The 22,228-nt window shown below is 44.7% G+C and overlaps 1 protein-coding gene across 8 annotated transcripts in view; it reads right to left on the minus strand.

Moving 5' to 3' along the window:
- Nucleotides 1–22,228, minus strand: part of SH3PXD2A (SH3 and PX domains 2A) — a 229,776-nt gene that overhangs the window by 128,008 nt on the left and 79,540 nt on the right. For all 8 annotated transcript variants that reach the window (XR_011904232.1, XM_072340995.1, XM_072340992.1 and 5 more), the window contains 2 exons: nt 8,114–8,190; nt 768–859 (listed from right to left, as the gene is read on the minus strand). Coding sequence is in view for 7 of the 8 variants with exons in the window: in XM_072340995.1 (XP_072197096.1) it covers nt 768–859; nt 8,114–8,190 (169 nt within the window). In the remaining variant the exon portion in view is untranslated. The remainder of the gene's footprint in view (nt 1–767; nt 860–8,113; nt 8,191–22,228) is intronic.

A 22,228-nucleotide genomic window follows, 5' to 3' on the forward strand; every position in this document is an offset into this window, starting at 1 on the left:
ACTGCCTGCCATCAAGTTTCAAATCGTGCCACAAAGCTGCACAATACACAATGCGACCAAGTCAAAACATAATACTGAGGAGCACAACAAAATATATCCTGCTTGTTATACAAGAGAAAAGGGAATATCATGCTAGGCAGCATAGTTGCTTGTAAATACTCTCTTGCCAATGCTTTCCCTGGATAAAGCAGTTCTCTGAACTGTGACAATATCACCATGAATCAGCCTGTCTATTCCAAGGTAAAGGTTATGATTCTGTTTTGTGTTCAATGGAAACTCTTTTCCCAGCTTTTTTCTTAGCTTCCTGCTTAGAAAGAATAGGCTCTCCAGAGACAATTTTGGACCACAATCTTGCTCCCTTCAGATAACTAAATATCTGTGGGCAGGAGTACATCTAAAGAAGCAGCTTGTAATTATTAGCTGAGTACTTACTGGCAGGATTTCCCCCTGCTGCTGTGCCAACTAAATGAGTCCTTGGTGATAATTATCACGTAAAACTCACAAGCAAGGGGAGGTTCCCTCATTAGAAGCATCAGCAAGAAACAATGCAAAAGTGGGCGGGGGATGGCTGAAAAATGTGTTTGAGGGCTGCTTGACTTCTCTGTCCTCCACACACCCAAGTGGTTGTACATAATTGCTGGGCATTTTCTAAGGTAGTGCTTGAAAGCTACAAAATCTGTTCCCACGCTCACAGCAGTATTTAAGTGAATGACCTTCATCTTTCTTCCAGCCAACCAAGAAGAACTGGAAATGCATGCAACACTTACTCTTTTGGAGGGTTGAGGTCTTCTGGGCGAGCCTCAAAGAACCTGAAGACTTCATCGCACTGTGAAATGTGAGGGGGAAGTCGAACCAGTGCCTGCAAAGGGAATCAAGAGGGAGGGACAAGCACTTAGAAAAGCCAACTTAAAATCATGGCCTCAAGTGTCTAAACTACCAAGCAAGAAGCGGCGAAACAGTCTTGGCAGGGGGAAGGAAATCAAAAAGGAAAGCATCAGGCCCAGCTACTTACCTAAGAAGAAGGGAACTGCACAACCTGACTGCAAATGTCAAGTAGGAAATGATGAATTCCGATAAGGGACGGTACCTAGAGTTGGCCAATGTCATTTTTTGCTATGTGTCCAAGAGCAGAATTTGGACCACATCATTAAAAGCATTACACTGAAATGATGAAGTACTCTGTGGCAGGGACTCTGTGACAGGTTTGCACGGTACCACAAGGCAGTAGGGCAAGCGCTTTGAAGCTCTTAAGCCAGTGCATACAAATACAAGCAATGAAAATCTGCAGACTCAACACCCACTCATACAATGGATTAATGTTCCCCATCAAACTTTCTGTTTAGCACTGTCAACATTTTTCTGTTTTAGCAGAGTTTGCTAGAAAACAAACAAACAAAAGCATACAATTTGTTCCTAAATTAATAGGAAAGGAACTTGATTAATTGCCTTCAAACAACAACAACAAAAGAAGAAGAAAAGAAAAGAAGAAGGGGGAAATGGCCCAGAGGCTATTTCTACACAAAGGCAGCTTCATTGCAGTGTATCCCAGCTAACAATGGCCATGCGCTTTGCAAGATACAGATATGCAGCACTCGTCACACTCAGCAATAGTAAGTATAATACGGGAAGAACCACACTACGTGGAAGTGGATTAGAAACTGGTGAGACAAGCACACAAGGCAGAATCATGCTGCGAATTTGCTGCCCAACCTCTAGAGCCAGACAGGGCTCAAGGAAGCCACACAGCCATCCCCAGCCCACAAACAGCAGCTTCACATGTCATAATTCTGAGATTTACTGCAGAAGTGACCATTAGAAACTGGAATTAACCTTCCCCTGTGCTAAGTTATGGTGAAAACAGGCCACAGGTTAAATATAGACCAAACTTCTTAGAAGTGCTGTAAATCCATTTGACAAAATGAGATTGCCTGGCTCATCTGCTAGTTGGAAGTAGGACAAACAATCTTGAGAGATGGATGAAAAACTACAGCAGAGCTAAATGAAGGTGCATTAGGGCAAACTGGTTCTACTAACCTGGGAGACATCTGTTTTATCTTGGTCAGACAGCCAAAGAGGCCCAGCCAAAGTATGAAGGTAGGATGGGCAGTCTGCTAATGTGTCTGCTTCTAGGCAAACTTCAGAAGAGAACAAATTTGTTTCCAAGACTACTCCTGCTTGGGGACATCAAGGAAAACAGCCCCCCAAAGAAAAAAACTCTTATCTGAAGCAGCAGCTTCTAGTATTAGGCAACCTGATCCTGTTTGAGGTGGCCTGAAACCACAAGATGAGTGCTCCCAGGTTTACAGCTTACCTTTCCCTGCTTGAGGGACATTATACAAATGCAGGGAAAATTCAAGTGATACCAGCAAGACTACGAAGCTGCAAGCAACTGTGCTACAGAGCAGAAAAAACACCTTGTTACAAGGAAGCAGCATCAGCGGCAGAAGCCTGGCAGTAGCTGGGGCATGTCTACATAGCTAATACAGGATCAAGACTAACAGATGGAAAACTGAAATCCTCTGCTTTGAATGAAAGACACCTCAGCCTCCATTGCTATCCACTCAATCCTGCTGTTTTGCTCAACAATGCAATGAAGGCGTGAGCTCTCTGCCCTTATTCCTGGTGCATATAAACAGGAATAATACTGAGAAACCAGCAACTGCCCAGGAACAGTAAAGATTATGGCATGCTGAAAGAGAAACACTGCACCACCTCAGAAACTAAAGCACATTTTATTGAGCTGAATCCCAAGCAGGAGATAAGACTTATGCAGAGCAGCACTGCTGTCTGAGGAGCAGCGTATGGAGCCAAGATCCATTGCTGGCTCCATTACTAACACCCTTCTTGGTTTGGGCAGGTTACTTAACCTCATCCCATGAAATTCAGTAGATACATCTTCTGTTACCCATTTAAAATGCTGAACAATAACACTTACCTAATCTGCTGAAAGGTTACGAGGCTCAGATATTTAATATCTACAGTGTGTTTTGAAATCTCTAACGGCCTGATCTTGTGCAGTCAATGGGCCAACAGCAAATGATACATATCATTACTAGAGAAACATAAATACCCAAGTTAAATGTATCACAGGGGGTCCTGGACATCAGACACCTTCTCAAAGAAACATCACTTCCCTACATGTTGCAGATATTTGCCCTTCCTAAAACACAGGCTTCAGATGTCAGTACTGGATCAGAGCACAGAGTGGGTTTTCAGTGATGCAGGAGCACACCAGCAAGCTGCTGTGTTGTTTTATGTTTCTAAATCAATGGAAGCCTTAAGAAATCTGACCCCCCTGACCTGGTGGTCCCCTGTTTGGAAATCCCCAGAAGCATTAAGGTGAGCATTGTGGTCATGCTGAGCTGCAGGAGAACAACTGGTTTCAAACTAAAAGAGGAGAGATTTAGATTGGATATAAGGAAGAAATGTTTACAGTAAGGGTGGTGAGGCACTGGCACTGACTGCCCAGAGAGATGGTGGGACTGGAAAGGTCCTCCTTGGCTCTTTCCCAGGCAGAGAGCAATGGACAGGAAGCAGAGCTGAAGCTGTTCCACACACAGCTAACAGCTCACAAACCTTGGGGACCTGGTGGCCCTGAGGCAGGGCTGGTTCTCCTGCTGCAGAATCACCTCCAGGAGCACTGCCATTTTCAGCCCAGTGCACTGAGGTGAAATTAAAACCACCTGATAATAACCTGCCATGGCATGTTTTGGGAGGAGCTTAGGAGTTAAGTCTGCAGCCAATCAATTTGTATTTGTTTCTAAAGAACAAAACTCAGAGAAAGAGCAAAGAATGCTAAGAAAGGGTAAGAAAGTGCAAATAAAGGAGTAAAACCAGATTGAGCTGGTTGATTATGGACAGTGGAGACGCCATGCTGATTTGGGAAACAGCAAACACAGTCTGCCTGTGAGCAAGCCACATGCAATGTGACTTCAGAGTGAACAAAAAATGCATTGAGGAGATATGCAGCACCTCTGCTCCTCTGCAAGGGGGAAATACACATTTGGGCAAATACACATTCCTGCAAAATGGCTCCATGTTAGAGCTGCAGGAGGCTGAAGGCAGGACTGCAAGGTCAAGGAAAGAAGAGGAAAACAGATGATGAAAGGATGGGAAGGACAGGGATGTGACATTCTTCCTGGTAAGCAGAAAACAGAGGTAAATACAAGCAGTTGCAAACAGCACACATCCAGAAGCAGCAAGGAACTTGCTCAGGAAAGGTGAGAGATAAAAAGTGCCAGTGAGCAGAATTCATCCTTGCACCACTGCCGAGTGTTATCAGTGAGGCTCCTTCTTTGGCAGGCGAAAGCGGGCATGAGCTGCTTAGACCTCACACACTCCTCAGAAGATATGCTTTTATGTGCTATTTCAGCCTGTAATGATGCCTGTCTCTCTATATTACAGGTTTCAGACAGTCTCATGGAGATGCAGGTGATTGGAAAAGCTATTAGAAAAGCTGTCACATCAGGCAGGGCGTTAGCAATCAGCCTCCGGCACCCAGCACAACCGGCTGCCTGCCCCACACAGCACCCACAGTAAAGCACAGCACAGGGTGCAGGCCAGAGCTCGGTGCTGTGGGTCACATGGACTGCAAACAGCTCGGTGGGAACTTATTACATTAAACTGCATGCACGTGGATAAGGAAACACACAGCATTTAAGCATGCTTTGAGTGCTGCATGTTGCATTTAACACAGATGCATTTATAAAAAACAGATGCACTGACACACATTAATGGAGATACACAGGAGGTGTGTGGATATGCATACAAGGATATTCACCCTGCTGAACCTTTTGTGTCTAAAACCGGAGACTGGCCACACTTGCATAACCACTTGTACAACCATTGGAGGAGGGCCAGCACTCCTGGGGAGAATATCTGCCCCATTGCAGACACCCAGCTCTGGGGGATGAGTCATGCACAGGCCCTCTCAGCAGCACACTGAAGGGGTTCAGGCGCCCGGCTTCCCTATGCTCAGTGGGGTCAATCCCAGCTCTGCACACACAGACAGCTGACTACTGCATGATTACAGCTCCCTGACTTTTCACATTACGTATCCTGTTCTCAACTGCTTATCATCTTAATTAACGATAATTGGTTGTGGCAGATGTTTAGGAATGGTCACGAGTTCACCAAGAGGGAAAGTGCAATTACCGTAGTTCACTTCTCAGAAGAGAGAAATAGTTTTACTTATCTGAAAAGACTTCTTGCATCTGTTTTGTTGAGAGCCTCCCATTTCCCCCAAGCTTAAACCCCCCAAAAATGAACTACGGAGGCCAAATAGCAAACAATGACAGACTGACAGTCAGAGCTGTAGGTGTCCCTGTTCACTGGAGAGGAGTTGGACTAGATGACCTATAAAGGTCCCTTCCAACTCAAACTACTCTGTGATTCCATTCCATGATGCTAGAGACTTGGGTGAAGGACGCATGGCAGTGCCTCGGACTGGAGAAATAGGGAGATGTGAGAATAAATAAAGCATTGAGGTGAGGTGGATAAAGGAGCAAGTTTGGAAATGATTGACACATAGAAAGGGCTCTGACATGAAAGGGCCATAAGAAGCTGGAAAGTAAGCTCTACACCAGGTACCAAAAGAGATGTTGCAAATAATTAACCCTTACTACGGCAGCTGGTCTAAACACATTGGGATTCTGAAAGGTAGGGTAAAAATGAATGATGAAGTTCAAAAGATTTCCACTTAAATCCTTCATTCTTGACCAGGACTAACAACTATTCCATTTTAATTCAGCCCTAGCTTAGAGAAAAGTAAAATCTTGAAAGAGAGCCTGGACTAAGAGACCAAGAGGGAGGCAATTACCTTTTTTTCCTTACTCTTCAAGTAAACTTGTAAACTTTTATAAAAGAATAACTAATATTCCCTGGAGTCGATGTGATCTGCTCATTTAATTTTTGTTTAGCTGGTGTGCATTTGGGCACTCTGGAAAAGCCCATAAGTTTCAAGATAAATCCACCTCCAGCTGGGACAGCATAAAAGTATGTAACAAACTGAAGTATTTATGACCAAGTGACTCATCTCTTCAAAGCTCCCCAGCATAGAGACGCTTCCCTCAGTCAGCACTGACACAAAGATGCCAGCCTGCAATGCTGCCCTGGGTCTTCCCAGAGGGCTGAGGAAGGAGAACGTGGTGGTTTGGTCTTTATTCCATATGGGGTGATGCATAGTGGGCAGGCACACCCAGGAGGTGTGTTTGGGAGATCAGAAGCTTACTAAATAAAATGTCCCCAGCAAGACAAGGCTGTGAAGTTGGTGTTGCTTTCACATCATCAAAAACTCAAAAAAAAACTAAGAAAACCAGGCCTATGGAGCCCAGAAGACCTTGAATCTCACTAGGCTAATTCCAAGCCTAGAGTTAGGAGGGAAATCATCCAGAGACACCTATTCCAGTGGGCAGCACATGTTTACAGGCCAAACTGAGCTTGTTTGCTAACTCACTCAGACCTTCACTTTCACACGTTCACAGAGAAATGCCCTGGAAATCTTTCCCTGTATGTCCCACTTCACTTTTCATCACAATATTAAAGCTTCCTGAGGCTTTACCAAAAGCAGTGGCCTGGGTGTCTCTGTGATGCCATGCCCTCAGCTGGCACAGCAGCAAAGAACTCAACAGGGCCACAAGACCCATGCTGATACTCTTTGCAGGGCTCCCCATATTGCCAGCATCTCACAAAGTGTAAGACAGCTTTTGCCTGCCTGTCCCTGGTCTCATTCCCCCAGCAGGAACCACAGCACATCAAACCAGAAGTCAGACCTGCTTCTCAGCCATGCAAATTGCTGTGCTCTGTCAGAGACTGCCTGCAACAAAACAACAAATGGTAGAGCATTTGCCCCATGCATTCCCAGGGCACATTTGTGATTCATCTTTCCAGGTGAAATGGATAGAGAGTCCTCATCTGGAAAAAAGAATTACCACAAATGGTGACACCACACCCCTTGGAGGTGAGTGGCAGGGCAGCGCCGGGCTGGGGCTGCATGGGTGCAGACAATGGGGTCTCAGACAAGCAGCTTCCAGCCTGGGGCGGGGGCTCCCCACCAAGTAAATCACTGCTTTCTCTGTCACGCATCTGCTGGGTGAACCCTGACATTCATCCTGACTGTTTGGTCGTGGGCAGTTCCTGTCTGAAGGAGGGAGGCTGGCAACGTGGTGGGACCATTTTAAAGCAGCCACTTGGCCGTCAGCAGGAAGACAGCGTGTTAATTGTCATATAGAAAGCCTGATCTCATGAGATAAGACTTTGCTTACAGCTTCCTTGACTGGCTGATGCAGAAGGCAGGAGTTTGCTGGGGCCATGTCATCACTGCCTGCAGTGTGCCCCAGGCACTGCAGTGATCTGCTCACCATTGTGGATGAGCAAATTGACTGGGAATGGAGTTTTTTCCCTCCACCCGATCCTCTGACTTTCTAAAAATGGAAACAAAACCCCATGGGAATGAAAAGAGGAAGTATGGGGTTTAAATTATTTGCTGACATGCTCAAAACCTCCCCAAAAGTCAGGTATCGATCCTGCATAGAGATAACTTCTAATCTACTGTCAGAGGATCAATTACGATTGAATCGTGAAGTCTAAGCTGGAAAGACCAGATCACTTAACCCTCTTTTCCACACAGCAGGCTTTTCTGCCCTGCCATAAATTTGCAGGCTTTCACTTCCTACAAGAAAACACCCCTGGAAGCCGCCAGTCCATCTCCAGAGCTGTGCAAACCTGAAATTTCCCTCCTGCAGCACAGACGGGCAGGGAGAGAAGAAAATGCCATCTTTGTTGTGCCTCTTTGCCTACTGAACTCTTGCATTCATCAAGACTGAAGTAGAAATATAACCTGCTTTTATGTGAAGAGCCCTAGCAGGGTGGACTGTGCTTGTGGACTTTTCTGATTAAATAAGCCACCAACATGGTGCTTCAGATGGGCAGCACAGCTCCTTCATTAATCTATGGTGGTGTTTGGGATGGACCATCTTTTCCTAAAGAAGACCCCCCTTGTGATGTGCTCAATGTAGATGAAACTCTTGGAAGTGAACATGGAGAAAGGCATGGTGCAGCTGACAGCTGTGAGCCACCTGGAAGCTCTTCTACACCCTCCCCTGGAACTCCTTACCCTGCAGTACTCGTCAATGGGCTTCAGCCTCTTCACAGCTACATCTCGGACGTGGCTCCTCCGGAACAGGATCTTACCTGAGGAGGAAACAGAGAATAGGGGGAGGTTAGGAACATTACCTCCACTTTGAATAGCAAGAAGCTATGCATTTTTACATTACTTAACAAATAATGTAAACAAAATTTGGTTACTGTTCAGTGCTGGCGTTATGCTGGAGCAAACAGATACAAAGTTATGAGTCACTTCCACCATGGTGCTGCTCTGGCATGTTGGGATCAGTGCTTCATCACAAACCCATTGCTGCCCACCCAGCCCCCTCCCAGCGCAGTGCTCCCAGCCTTGCACACAGAGCAGCAGTGCACAAGGAAAGAGGAGGTTTGGGTGACAGATACCTCATAAATCTACAGAGGGAAAGCAAATAATAAGAAAAACAAACAAGCTTTTTTTTTTTTCTTTTTTTTTCTTTAAAGTGAAAAAATAATAACCTCAGTGTCCCTAATGGATGACATTTCTGCAAGTCAGCTAAGATTAAACAAATAGCTGGGTTTTGTGTTATACTACTTGTAACAAAGTTTATCAAAATAATCGAGGAGCTGAGTTTCCCCACACACAAGGATGTCATGGAGTTGGTATTTTTTTGGCTCGAAGGGATTTTATCTTCATATCCTTTTTTGGTGGTTTTCTTCCCTTTTTCTTTTGTGCTGTATTTCTTTTAATGTATTGAGACAAGAATAAATTATATGTTATCCTTGTGGTGCAGAAACAGTATCTGCCAGCATTATTCAATCCATGAAATGTCTATGCAGAAAAAACTGCTGGCATATATACCACCTCCTGATCCAAACTTTTTCTGCCAGCAGGCAAGTGAGATGCTAATCCATAGATGGTGGGATAAGAAAATGGGCTATGAGATGAAATCAGACCCCAGATCTGAATATGTGGCTTTGATTTTGTCCTGGTTACAAAAGTTGAGAGGTTAATGACATCATTGCCTTCAAGAGCCCAGCAACCAAGGCTCTGCACCCTTCCAGGCTCAGCCCCTTTGGTTTGCCTTTCCTCCTCCAGGTTGCTACTCTATAAGCTATTAAGGCCTTTTCCCTGAGACAGGAGAAAGTGCCTTATCAGAGTTGATTCCAGGATCAAACTCATCAGTAGGTTTGTCCTCTGAAGTAAAGTCATCATTTCAGAGTGCCACTAATCTCTCTGGTTCCACGTGGTTATCTCACCACAAAGCTGGTGCTGAGCTGTAGGATGCAATGCTTGGAGGTAACAGCACAGAGCACACGGGAATCCTTCCATACACATCCAAGGCATTCATATGATTTAAACAATGGTTGCTACATATCCATCTCCTGCACTGACGTTGGACACACCAAAACCTTGCTGCTTTCTTTCTGCTACCCCCAGGAAATGTTGAGAACCATCTCTACTTACAAAACATTTCTTAGTTTCTCCAGGATCACAAAGTACTTGCACTGCATAACTTCAGTAAGGCTCTTTTACTAGGAGGGGGCATGGAGTAACTGTAGAGAACAGACTGCTTCCCTCCTCCAGAAATGCTGCTGTGGGAGATTTTTGCATTTCTTTGCAACTTTTATAAATATACTGCAAAGAAAAAGGGACATTTTGGAAACATTTGCACTTTTTGGCTTTTCTGTTTTCAGTTCAAGCCACGTGTCAAAAGTAGAACTGGTGACCATATAAAAACATGAGATCCCAAGACTTAAACACATTAAAGATCTACTGCAAATGTGACTTAACTTTCCTAAAAAGACAGTTTACAGGGAGGCCCAGTCTTCAAAGTAACATAATAAATGAAAGTCTCAGACATAAGAAACAAGATAAATATAATAAAGAACGTTATATTAAACATAGAGTACAAAAAAGACCCCAGGATATGATAAGTCTCCATTCAGTCCTTAAATGGATATGGAAAATATCAGGATGACTGCGGTGTTCGGACGAAGCAAAGCCCAGGAGGTGCTTCCATTTTTATCCCTAAGAAAAAGGGAATTTTCACTCTGCTACTGAAAGCAAGAAAGAGCTATGCAGGGGCTGTGGGGCAGATGTGTGGCTGCCCAATCCATGGCTTTGAGAAGTGATCTGGGGAAGGCCAAATAACTCAGATCAGCATTGCCAAGAAATAAAAGGCAAGAAAGAAACCAGGATGGTCAGAAAGTACATCCTGTTCTGATGGGCAGTGGGGACGGACCCTCACCAGGCAGATATGGGGATGCTTGGGCAGAGAAGCCTCCTTGTTGGGGTATGGGCACATCGCTAAGGAGGGAAGGCTTCCCAAATGCCCAGCTTCTCCCCTTCTCTAGGAAGAAAGGTTGTGCCAGCAGAAGCCTGGCTGAATCCACTGTGACCACACAGCAGGAAACACCACAGACCACGTATAAGTTCCTACTGCCCCCTCAAGTTCTCCCATTTCTTCAGGGCTGCATGCTCCTCTATGCTTTCCCAGTGGGTGCAGCTGGATGCAGACCCCTGGCAGGAGAAAGCACTGATTAACAAGGTAGCTAGGATCACCCTGTTAGTGAGATAAAGCAATGAGCAGCAGGCAGAGAGCAGAATATGGCTTCTAAGAGCCCCCAGAAAGGAAATCTTGTGGAGGCAGTGGATGGGAGCACATTGAGCAGCACTGAGGTGAAGCGGGAAGTCCTGTGGTGGCTGTAAATGGGTAATTTCCTTGCAAGGGCGGAGTGCTGCTTTGCGTGCTGCTTGGCTTTTCCTCTGGGTAGTTTCCACATCTCTAAGGAAGGGCCCTGCTTATATGCTAGTATATCCAGAGCTGCTTCCTCCCTCAGTGACAAAATGAGTTTTACTTTAGCTCTTCTAGCCTTCCTCAGGCACCACAGCACTACCTCAGGCTCAACTTGGAAGCTGAGAGCTGTAAGACAGCACTACCTCATGTAGCCCTTTCATTCACCCACACGTCAGGAATAGGCCAGGCCAAGGATGAAGAGAACCTGTGTAGGAAGGACTCAGCAGACAGCAGCACTGGGAAAGAGAGACATGGGGAAGAAATAGGGCTCCAGTCCTGCTGCTAATGCAGGATGACAATATTTATTTTTATCCTTTTTTCTTCAAAGAAAATATTATTCCTAGGAAATTAATGTGGATAAGAGGCGAAGTATCAGGTTTAACTTTGTAGGGGACATCTTAAGTCATCCCTTCATCTCTCTGTGTGTATAGAGGTGCAGCTTTCAATTCCATGACCACACACCTCTTCTCCCATAGGACCCGGTTTCCTCCCATACGCACAGCATGTACACAAAGTGGGAAGAAGAAAGCTGTCCTAGAGACCGCCAATGCGGCAGCTGCTGATACTGCAAGCTTGAGGGTATCCTCTGAACATTGCCAGTCTCTCTGTCAGAGGTTAGGAAGGGTCCAAACACAATGTAAAAGTGGCAATGGACAAACAAATGTATGTTCACATTTAATCTTGCACCTTGAGCACAGTCACTGCACTTCAGAGGGCTCTAAGAGAAGCAAACCATATGATAAATACTCAACAATGGACAGCCTGAATACAAATAGGCCTGTTAAAAATACTATAATATCTCATCTGATTTATGTTTATAAAGACATCTGCTGCCTCCAACTATAGAAACTACAGCTGTGGAGGCTCCATCAGTCAGCTGTCTCCTAAAAGCAGGAAAGGGCTCTTGTTTCTGCCTCTTGATCTTTCCATTACTGTGCTGTTGGTTCTCTCCTCTTTTTACCCAAGAACTGGAGAGGTACCCGGTTTGTATACAAATTGCCAAACAATGTATTCAATGTAAGACTGAATTCCTAGAGAGTCTACTTACGAGGCACAGTTACAGCTTCTCCTTTTGGGCTAATCAGCCTCCCCCAGTGCAACTAACACCATTTAGTGGCTAAAGTATTTTTATGAAGGCTTCTCCTTACGCATAGCTGTTCTTACTTTTATACACTGAAGAAGCGTAAATGTGCAATCTGATACGACTCCTCAACCTGCTTATGCCGTGAAATGCATCCCAGAGTCCCACAAGAAAGTTCTCAGGCATATGTCATGCAATATAACTCCCAAATGGTGTATTTAAATATGCACTGCCACCTTGCAATGTAAAACATATAACTCAACAACACAAGACTATGGGACAGAAGAACAACTGTATGTTTCTCATGGACGTACGTGTGACTGTCAACCAGACGGCAATCTGACAGTGGCCAAAGCAGAAGTGTGTTCCTTATAAAATAATGCTTTGCTTTCACATGGGGATCCCAGTTTCCATGGATTGTTTCATCCATGATTTCCTGGAGTCAGGGAGCCAGTGCCAGGTCCCAACACTGATGCCATTTGCTCTTGACAAAGAAAGGGGAGGGAAATGATTCATGCTGTTTCCACTGGTGGGAGGGGGAAGGACTTAAGTAGAAACTCGTGACAGTCAGAACTGCTGGCTGAACGTGGCTGCCAAAGGGCCTCAGTTGATAAAGGCTTTGCTAATCAGCAGAAATTACTATGGAAGGTGACAAGAGGTGATGGAGACAGATGGGACTGCCAGGAAAGCCAACACTTGCAATAATAACATAGCTCTGAGACATGGGGGAGGGGGACAGAGGGTGTCTGTCTGTACTTGGATCCTGCTTTTAACGTGCAAAAGATGCAATGTTAAAGAAAACCACTGAAAAGAAATAAAGCATGGGAAATAACATGGCTTGACTATAACATCACTAGAAGAGAAATATTCCTCCATTAGAACTGATAGCAGAATACATGAATTATTACAAGGTGAAACCAAAGACAGGCAAGAGACAAGGTTGACTGCCCATCAGCAAAGAGCTCCTACCACCTCTGAACCCGCCTGCCTTCCACTGACCGTAGGGTCAGCTGCTTATCCTCCTAGGCTAACAGTGCCAACTCTAGAGCAGCTTAGCCAGAACAGACTATGGGAATTCAAGCACTTGGCACAGCTGGAAGAAGGATAAAAGCCATGAACACTGATGCTGAAATTCAGGAGTGACAGATGGGGGCCGCAGGGTGCAAATCTCAAGCTAACAGCTCTGTTACTGTTTGTACAGTGTTCTGCATAAGCCAAGAGCTACTTTTTGCCATTCCACATCCTGCTGCTATCACCCAAACAACCTGCTGCTTCTGTAATCTCCTCTTCAGTTGCACCAGCTGCAAAGCTCCCACTGCTCTAAAGCAAGGTAGGAATCATGGTGCAGGCAAATTTTACAACATTTGGTCTGGGATGAGCAGGTAAAAGTGCTAAGAAATTCTCCTTGCTGTTTTCTTACAGTGGGATGGCTTCCTTTACACTGATTTGTACATACCAAACAGCCACAGAGACCCACCACCTTATTGGCAGCAAGGTGTCAGAGTACAACAGAGTAAAACAAAGTAAAGTAAACCAACTACCTCACACAAGAAGAACTCAACTGGAGCATAAGACTCCAGATCTCTCTGGTTGGACAGTGCTGGGGTGCGAGTGAAGCCTTCAGCTTCTATGGTGAAATTGCTGCCTCCCAGAACTGCACAACTCAGCTTCTCCAATATGGAAAGTGAACTCTCATAATTACTGGCTGCAGCTGTCAGATTAGAATGCAAAGAGTTCACCGCTTTGAATTGCAGAAAGCAGTCAGTTTGTCAGAGAGAAGAAAGAGAACAGTATTTACACCTGCAGAACTCCCTCACCTGGAGGAACCCACTTGAGGACAAGCCAGAGTCTCACAGAGCGAGGAGCCACAATAGGGTCACGTTTTCAAAACATGAGAAACACTACCTAAGGAAAGAGGCAGGGTTTCATTACACAGACGATGCAGGAACATCCTCCTCTTTGCATACAACTTTGCCACACCATGAACAAAAGGCACAGGAAAACAGGAAAGCTTATGCAGATCCAAACAAGCATCTGCCTTGCCTATATCTACTTCTTCCCTAAGGTAGGAGCCTGAATGCTTAGACATTGGCTGCACCCTCTGTTTCTCTGAACATTCTCTAAGAAGATCCATGTCCAAACCTTCAGGACCAAGTCATCTAAAATACGAAAGCATGAGGACTTAATTATCACTCAACTTATCAAAACATCATGCCAAATAGATGAGTAAAACATCAACCACATCTCACCACTTGTGCTGAAACACTTGGCTTATTTTCTGTAACAGCTGACACCAGTTGCCTGCTTTCACACAGGTAGTTAGTGGCTCCTAACCTGTGATCTCCAAATCACCAGTGGTCCACAGGCACTCTGCAGGGATCACTGTTCATTGGAACAACAAGTTTGAGAACCAGCGGCCCCAGTTTTGCTCTGGTTGTTTGCTACTCAACATGCACATATCATCTGAGCTACAACACCTCCTGCCTCACAGAGTGGAAAAATGAGTGTCAAATGCATTTGTACCATGTTTCTTAACCAAAACGCTCTGGACTTTGCCCTGTTGCTACACCAACATCTGCTCTTTAAGAAAACAAGCTATGTAGCACCTGGCTCACCAGGGTCTGTTGAAGTCAATAGACTTCTATCTGCTGACACTGGCTGTGTCATGGAAGGACCACACAGTCCCTGCTCAGCCTTTTAAAGCACAGGCCTTAATTAACTGTGCCTATTTCCACTGTCTTATAAGCTTTTACGAGATTTGCCATCAATGCAAGTATTGGTGTGACACTTAGCCAGAGATATTGGACCCACTGACAGAGTATCTCTAGTACGTCCACTGGGGTCAGAGACCTTGCAGCAAGGTCACTGCAGGGAGGTGGGTTTGCACTGCACCCTTGCCAAACAACACTGGAAAAACACAGTAAGGCCCTGGCCACATCCTCTGGCATGACTGGCAATAACACCGCTTGGGAGACTCCACCCTTACGCTGGTTGGAGCTGCAAATAAAATAATATTTGCACTCACACCACGTAGATCAAAGTCTTTCATTATTATTATTAGGAGGTAGGTCTTGCAATAACTCGATACTACGGCATATGCTCCTATAGGAATGCTGCAGGTAGAAATTGAGGGGTAGGGAAACAAAGATGACTTTGCAAGATGACAAAATGTGCACACAGTAATGGCAGCAATAAAGCCAGTCCCTGCGCTACAGAAGGATGTAGAAGGAAACTACATCTAAGTTAGCATTCATGGCCAGAAAAATCCATCTTAAACATTTATTCTAATGAAAAACAAATCTTCAATCTGCCACAAAAGAGGCAAAATTCTGTCCTATGGAAGACCTCAATTAAGTCAGCTGCCAGGTACACATGTACCACATTACAGGAGGTGAAATTCAGCACTCAGATTGGCAGGGACACTGCTCCTCACAGCAGTTGTGGTATTTGGAAGGCACCAATTAGCACAGAAATTAAACAAACAAACAGCTTGGCGGCAAATGTAACTAGGTGCCAGTGCTTGTCAGAGGCTGGAAATCAACAGCTAGGGTTTCAGAGAGCAGTATTCAGAAACAAACTTCCCTGTGCTTAGAAAACAGAGAGCTGTTCTTTCTTTCCAAATGGAAATGCTCTCCCAGAGTCCTTCAAGCTAAACCTCAAACCAGTTTTAAGCTGAATTTTTAGCAGGCTAAGGCAAGGAAGCAAAGCACTGAACAACAACCAGATCACTGCTGGCCAGCCTGAGATGGGAAGCTCGTCTGCAGGCAATGCCACCATCTCAAGGGCATCATTCTCTGGTTCCAGACATCTTTTTAATGAGCCACTAAGACAGTCTAACGTAGGGATTTCTTCTCTGGCTGTTCCTATCCCTGATAAAAGCGCTGTTGATTTCAAAGGTGCAATGGCACATTTGATTGCTGATGGTATACAGATGAGAAGGGCATTTTGACTTCCAGCTCACATTCGGGTCTGACCAGGCCTGCCCCTCTCTGTGCTGACTCTGATGGCTCTTTCCCTGCCTCCCCTGTGCTCACAGCACAATGACTGGCCTCTGTTGCACTTCGCTCTCCCAGATGGGAGTATTTCAGCCATTTCCAGCTCATGCCATTTAACACAAAATACACACATCTCAGCACCAGTCCTGCCTGCTAAAACCGTGTGAGAGCTGAGACTCATTCCCTGAAATATCAAGCTCTTTTTCCAGATTCCTCCACAAGTAAATTCACTGCTTAAAAATGCAAGAGCATCTCAGAAAGACAGAGCTGCTGTCCTAGATAGAACCTCTCCTGGGTAATGCAAAGAGCCTGCATCTGAACCCAGGAGAAAACAGCGCTGTCAGGTATCAGCAGCTTCCCCCACTAGAAGATGCAGAATAAAAAGCCCTTTTCAGGGATTAATGCTCTCACCAATTACTTGCCCCTTGAAAGGAAATGTGCTCTCAGCAGAGGTGACAGCAGGACCCAGTGCCTGCTTTCGTTTCCCTTTCATGGTTAATATGGCCTTTTTACTGCCCAGGGAAAAGGAAAAAAGGGCAGACTGGAAACTAATATTTTGTTATTTTTTATTTTTAATAAGGATCACTGGGCCAAGCAGCATAAAAACATAAAAATAACCCCAAATTTATTGCTAAATTAAAGAAAAAACAGTAAAATGAATAGGCACAGAAATCTGAATCAGGAATGTGATCTGATAATTACCCTTTCGGGCCCTGATTAATTGCATTTGAAGGCAAGGAGACACGGAGCAGCCAAACGGGACTGACTACTAACAAAATATACATGACCAAACAAGCTGGTCTTTCTCCCTCTGTGCCACCACACTGGAATGGCAGCTCCCCAAGTGCTGTTTGCCTTTGTGTCCTGGTGTGCAGTGCTATGCAGGTCTGGCCTGAGTTATAAAGTCCCACTATTGGGTACCTTGGATAACCCTGCTGGGGTGGTCCAGCCTGCAGACTTGTGGTCTCCAACTACTGGGTTGAGAATGGTCAGACGCCATCTCCTCCATTTCTAGATGGAGAATAACCAGCCACGTGTCTACAGTTTGAGACAGCAGTTTCACCAGTTGTTATCACACACTGACAAAGGACAGAAGATTTAATCCACTCTGCTGCAGCAACGTAAGACTGTTGTGTTCAGTTGGGTCAAAGATCTATCTGTAATCCTGCTCCCTGTCCACAAGAACAGTCAGAAAAAAAATCAAGGAAGAAATTCAAAGAACAGGATGCATGCAATAGGATCCATCTCCTGACACATATTCCCCATCCCTGCACATCAGGTGTCAGACTTTTTCTGAATTAAAAATTGTTTATAATAACCACTGTTGACTCCATCCTCCAAAAATTGCACGAGTGCTTTCTTGAACTCGCAGATGGTGCATTCCCTGTGGAGATCTCTGGAAACAAATGTCATCATTTAATCATATGGCATGTAATTACATACTCCCTTTTCACTTTAAGCTTGCTTTCCACATTTCAGAAGCTGTACCTGTTTTTTGCATTCTGAGAATCAAAAATAATCACGTCCTTGTCATTTTCTCAAATCCTTCATGATGCCATAAAATTCTGTGCCAGACAGAAGACTTCTCATCTATTTACTCTCCTCATGCAGAAGAAAATTCACCTCTCTAATCCTCTCTTTTATCCTTCTCAGCACCTTATTACACCTTTCTTGAGAGGCAACACACAGCGCCCACAGTGTGGAGAAATCATGGATTTCCACTGTTGAAGCTCTGTGTTTTGTTCTCCTAATTCCTTCAAACGCCATGTTTGGCCTCCTGGCTGCTGCTGACTACTGAGCTGCAGCTTTTGTGGGAACATCCTCAAACTTACTGAAACCTCATTGCTGGGTTGCAATGAATCTTTTTCTTCGTCCATTGCACCGCTTTGACTTACCAGCACCAAACTGTGTTTTTGCCATCAGAACCATGAGATCCTCCTGCAGCTTTTAGCAGTCAACTCCCACTTTGAATACCCTCAGTAATCCTGTGACTAAGTTAGTTATAACTCTAACATCCCCTTTTCCAGATCCTGGGTTGATCCCAGAACAGCTCCTTCAAGAATCTTTGCTGGTAAAAACGGGTTTCTTTTTGGGTATGAAGTTTTAAAGTCTTCATTCCAGGAGAATGCATCATTTTAAACTGTGGGCTCATTTGCACCTATTGGCTTTCAATCATCCATTTTAAAAAGTTTCCTGTAATACTTTTAATTTCAAGTGTCAGAAACCAAGGATTATTGTTAATGTCCACAACCATCAAAGCATCCAGCCTTAAACAGAAACTCTGATCTGGCAGAAAATAAGCTTACAGCCTATGTCAGTCATACATCAAATAACAAGAAAGGCTGCTAATATAATTATCTTCTTATTGCTATTTTGGGAGGCACAGTAGGTTTTGATGGAGCTTGCAGTAATAGGATCTCTTATGCCATGATTTACGAGCACGTCTGTCTTGAACAATTTTCCACATGGGAAATTAATCACATTCTGCCTAATGGGAGGGAAAATATCCCTTTGCAGTTTCAATTGGATTTGCCATGGTCAATTGGACATGGGATTCTCCTTTATCCTTAGTTATAAGCCGAGGTGTAGTGCTGTCATCCAAAATTTGCTTTTAGACTCCGCAGATGGAGATAATTCATTAACTGGCAATACTTTTACTGAATGCTCATTGGCCCACAATGAGTTAAGGCAAATATACCAATGTGGCATGGCCCTAAAATCGGACTGTGACACACATCAGCTATTGTACACAGTTGTTTCAGAAACTACACCCCAGTACATTTCAATTACAGATTGTGTATAGTTCAGTGCCATTACTTCCCCGGTAGAGAAATACTCAGCTCAGATTTCAGAAGCAGGCAACACATCTCCTCCATCAGTGCACCTACACAGACCACCTGGTTAACTGACACACAGAGTCCTGAAGATAAACTCCTGCAAGACACCACAAGGAACTGAGTATAAGGTCCTCTATGTGCACAGACAATGACAAATCTGGAGGTTAGCTGTCCTTAATTCTCCACACGGACTCAATACTAAACTATCCAGAAATTGCAGCTGACTTTCCCTAAGATCTTTACTCAGATCATTTGCAAAAGGAATTTTAATCCCTTCCTCTTTTCTGCAGGATGCAGAGCGAATGTCTTGGTGCCGACTCATCTCTACTGCGTATCTCTAAGAAACACTTCAGCTTGAAGAAACCCAATTCTGTTTTCAGTTCTGATAGAAAAGGGGTGAGAAAAAGAGAACCAGAAAGAGTGAGGGAAAAGAAGATAGAAAATAAACAGTAAACTGGCACCACAGATAAAGAAGGTATTTCCAGGGAGAAGGAAGGGACATCAACAAGATGTATGCTTCTGGAATCCCTTGACTTTGCCATTCAGAAGAAGAATGAATTTACTCAATGTTCCTTTAAGGCTGAAAGACTAAAGGAAAACAGGATGGCTTAATGTAAAAAGAAGTAATCGTATGACTGGAAACTATGAGTGCCCCTAGCCAAGCACCCAAAGGAACTGAGTAATGTTCATTAGTCAGTGACTTTATTGGGACTTGGGACTTTCAACTACCGAGCAGGATTTAGACTAAAAGATATTCTGGGGTATGCTACTCTATTTATGTTTGGACAGAATTCAGCCTCACCCCGCATAACATTTTTCCATAGCGATTCGAGCAGAAAAAGCCCTCACATTTTCCCTGGGCAGGACAGAAGCAGGGCCCTCCTCAGGATCAGCAGAGTGGAAAGGAAGAGGGGAAATGTCACAGTCCACTGGTGGATGGTGTGAGGGCAGAGGGGACAGGATGGAGAGGAACAGGCCTTCTGCAGGGAACCTGAAGATGTTATCCAAAATCCAGCAGAACCCACCATCCCAGATACTGTACAAACATGGGACAGCCCAACATTAATTCACCCACGGTTGCAATAGTCAGTTCTACTGTGGCTTTTGAACAATAAATCTGCCTTTGCACACACTTCAGTAATGGTCAGATCCAAAGGCTTTGCTCTCCAAGGTGAGTGACACGGTGAGGAAGGGATGTGGTGATGAGCAGATCAGCAGTGGACAAAGGGCTCTGTGCTGTGAGCCTCAGCTCAGCTTTCAGATGGGATCCAGAGCACAGGGGGATTAAAAGGACTCTTCCATTCTTTACTGCAACCACATCAAGCCTTAGCTTGTGTACCCATCTTGAGAATTTCATAAGTATGCATTTTCTAGTGCCATCTCCTTATATTACCTTCTCTTCAAGGAGAGCCATTTGAATCCCAAGCAGACCCTTAAATCACTCTGAGTTAATAAGCAGATCTTCTATCAAGTACCTTCTTTTTCATGTTATTTACCCAGAAAAAGTACCAGACAACTCTTTTTCACAGGTATCTCTTTTTAGTTTAGCAATGTTTTTTGTTTTTTTCTATCAATGACGCTGCTTTCCACATAGTTTAGGTCACAATTTCTCGATTTATGTTTATGTGCCAAGAGGCTCAATCCAGCGATTACCTTCAGTTTTAATTATATAACCGTGACTTGAAAAAGAGGGCTATTTTGAAAATACAGATAATGCAAAAAAATCTAATTTACTTCCAATATTTTGAAGGCATACAGATCATTACCTTTAAGGACATGCTGACCGTTTGCCTGCATTTGACTCTTTGCTGCCTGGGAGTGATTCAGGAGGTTCAATCCTGAGTCACAGAAATCACAGAATCACGAAGGAAAAACCTCTAAGATCTTCTATTCCAACTGTCCACCTACCATCAATACTGCCCACTGAATCGTGTCTCAGAGTACATCTACATGCTTCTGGAACACCTCCAGGGATGGTGAACCCACCACCTCCCAGGGCAGCCTGTTCCTGTGCTTCACCAATCTTTCAGACAACAAGTTTTTCCTAATACCCAACCTGAACCTGGTGCAACCTGAAGCCATTCCTTTTTGTCCTATCACTGTTACTAGAAGAGGCCAACTCCCATCTCGCCACACAACCTCTGCTTTAGATCATCTTATAATCCCCAGGAAACCTATGTTAGTAACAAACACACAGCTCCTGAAATACCCTGAGGAATCACAGGCACCAAAAAAAGCTGCAAAGAAAAAACTCTTTCCTGGCCCTTTAGAGGCATTGCAGTAGAGGAGCACTGCAGAATGGCAACTACACGTTTCCAAATGAAAAAGGCATGAATGAGAGCTGAGTCTGGCCCCAGCAGCAGTATGACTGCAAAGCAAACTAAACTGACTGACATCAGAAATGATGTCTCACTGCCGGGAGTGAGAACACAGCTCAGATACATGCAGATTAGGAACATATGCAGCATCTGTGATCCTGTGGCAGCCAGCAGCCAGCTTCAGGCTGCTAAGGAGAAGAGAAATGAGAGGAGCCTTGAGGGGACAGTCCTTCACTAGCACTGAGCGGCACAAAAAGGACTTCAGAAAGACTACAAGCACCCACACTGGGTACTCTGCAGCACCACAAGGCCCTGCATGGGGGTGAGGAAGCAAAGAGAAGCTGTGCCCATGTGCTGGAAAGAAGCAATGTGCAAGAATGACAGAAGTAAGAGACAGAAGTTAATGGGACTCAAAAGGATTAACCATCCTCCCTGCGGAACCACTAGTAAATACAGATTTTCCTGCAGCATACCAATGCTCTTGATGCTCAGGAGAACTGCTTTCCTTCCACTGTATTAAAATAACTAACCAAATTGAAACAAAAGTCTAATTTCCAAATACACAAATGCAGCAGGAGCACACTGACACTTCAGAAAGAGGAGCAGGGGTCAGATGGCACTTGGGATCTTCTGAAAATTTCCTGCTGGAGTCTTTCACTCTATAAAACTATCCTGAAGTAATCCAAACACTCCAGGTGGAAAAGCCAGCTGCTTCCTTAGGTCAGCCTGAGACCTGCTCCTGTGATCCTTCACTTGCCCACCCAATAGAATGGGAAGGAGGCTTTCACTGGCTTCCTCAACATCTGGAGCCTAGAAAAAGCCCAGACTGTGTCCCCTATATGCCAGTGGGAGTTTCATACACCCTGCCCGCACCAACCTCTGTTTGCACAAGGCCGTGTTTCATGAGCCTTCATCACATAAAAAGTGAGTGGTTCTCCCTGCTGTGCATCCAGCTCGTACCCATGCACTTTTACTGTGGTCCCAACACCACAAGACACCACATTTCCAGCAGCCTCCCGCAAAGCAAAAGCTACTGTTGGAAAACAGCTGGGACTGGGGTCCCCCTGTCCCCTTCATGCTGTCCCATGAAAGCCACACTGCATCTCCATGCCAGCCC

The sequence above is a fragment of the Excalfactoria chinensis genome, chromosome 6, assembly GCF_039878825.1.
Source record: "Excalfactoria chinensis isolate bCotChi1 chromosome 6, bCotChi1.hap2, whole genome shotgun sequence".
Taxonomy (NCBI): domain Eukaryota; kingdom Metazoa; phylum Chordata; class Aves; order Galliformes; family Phasianidae; genus Excalfactoria; species Excalfactoria chinensis.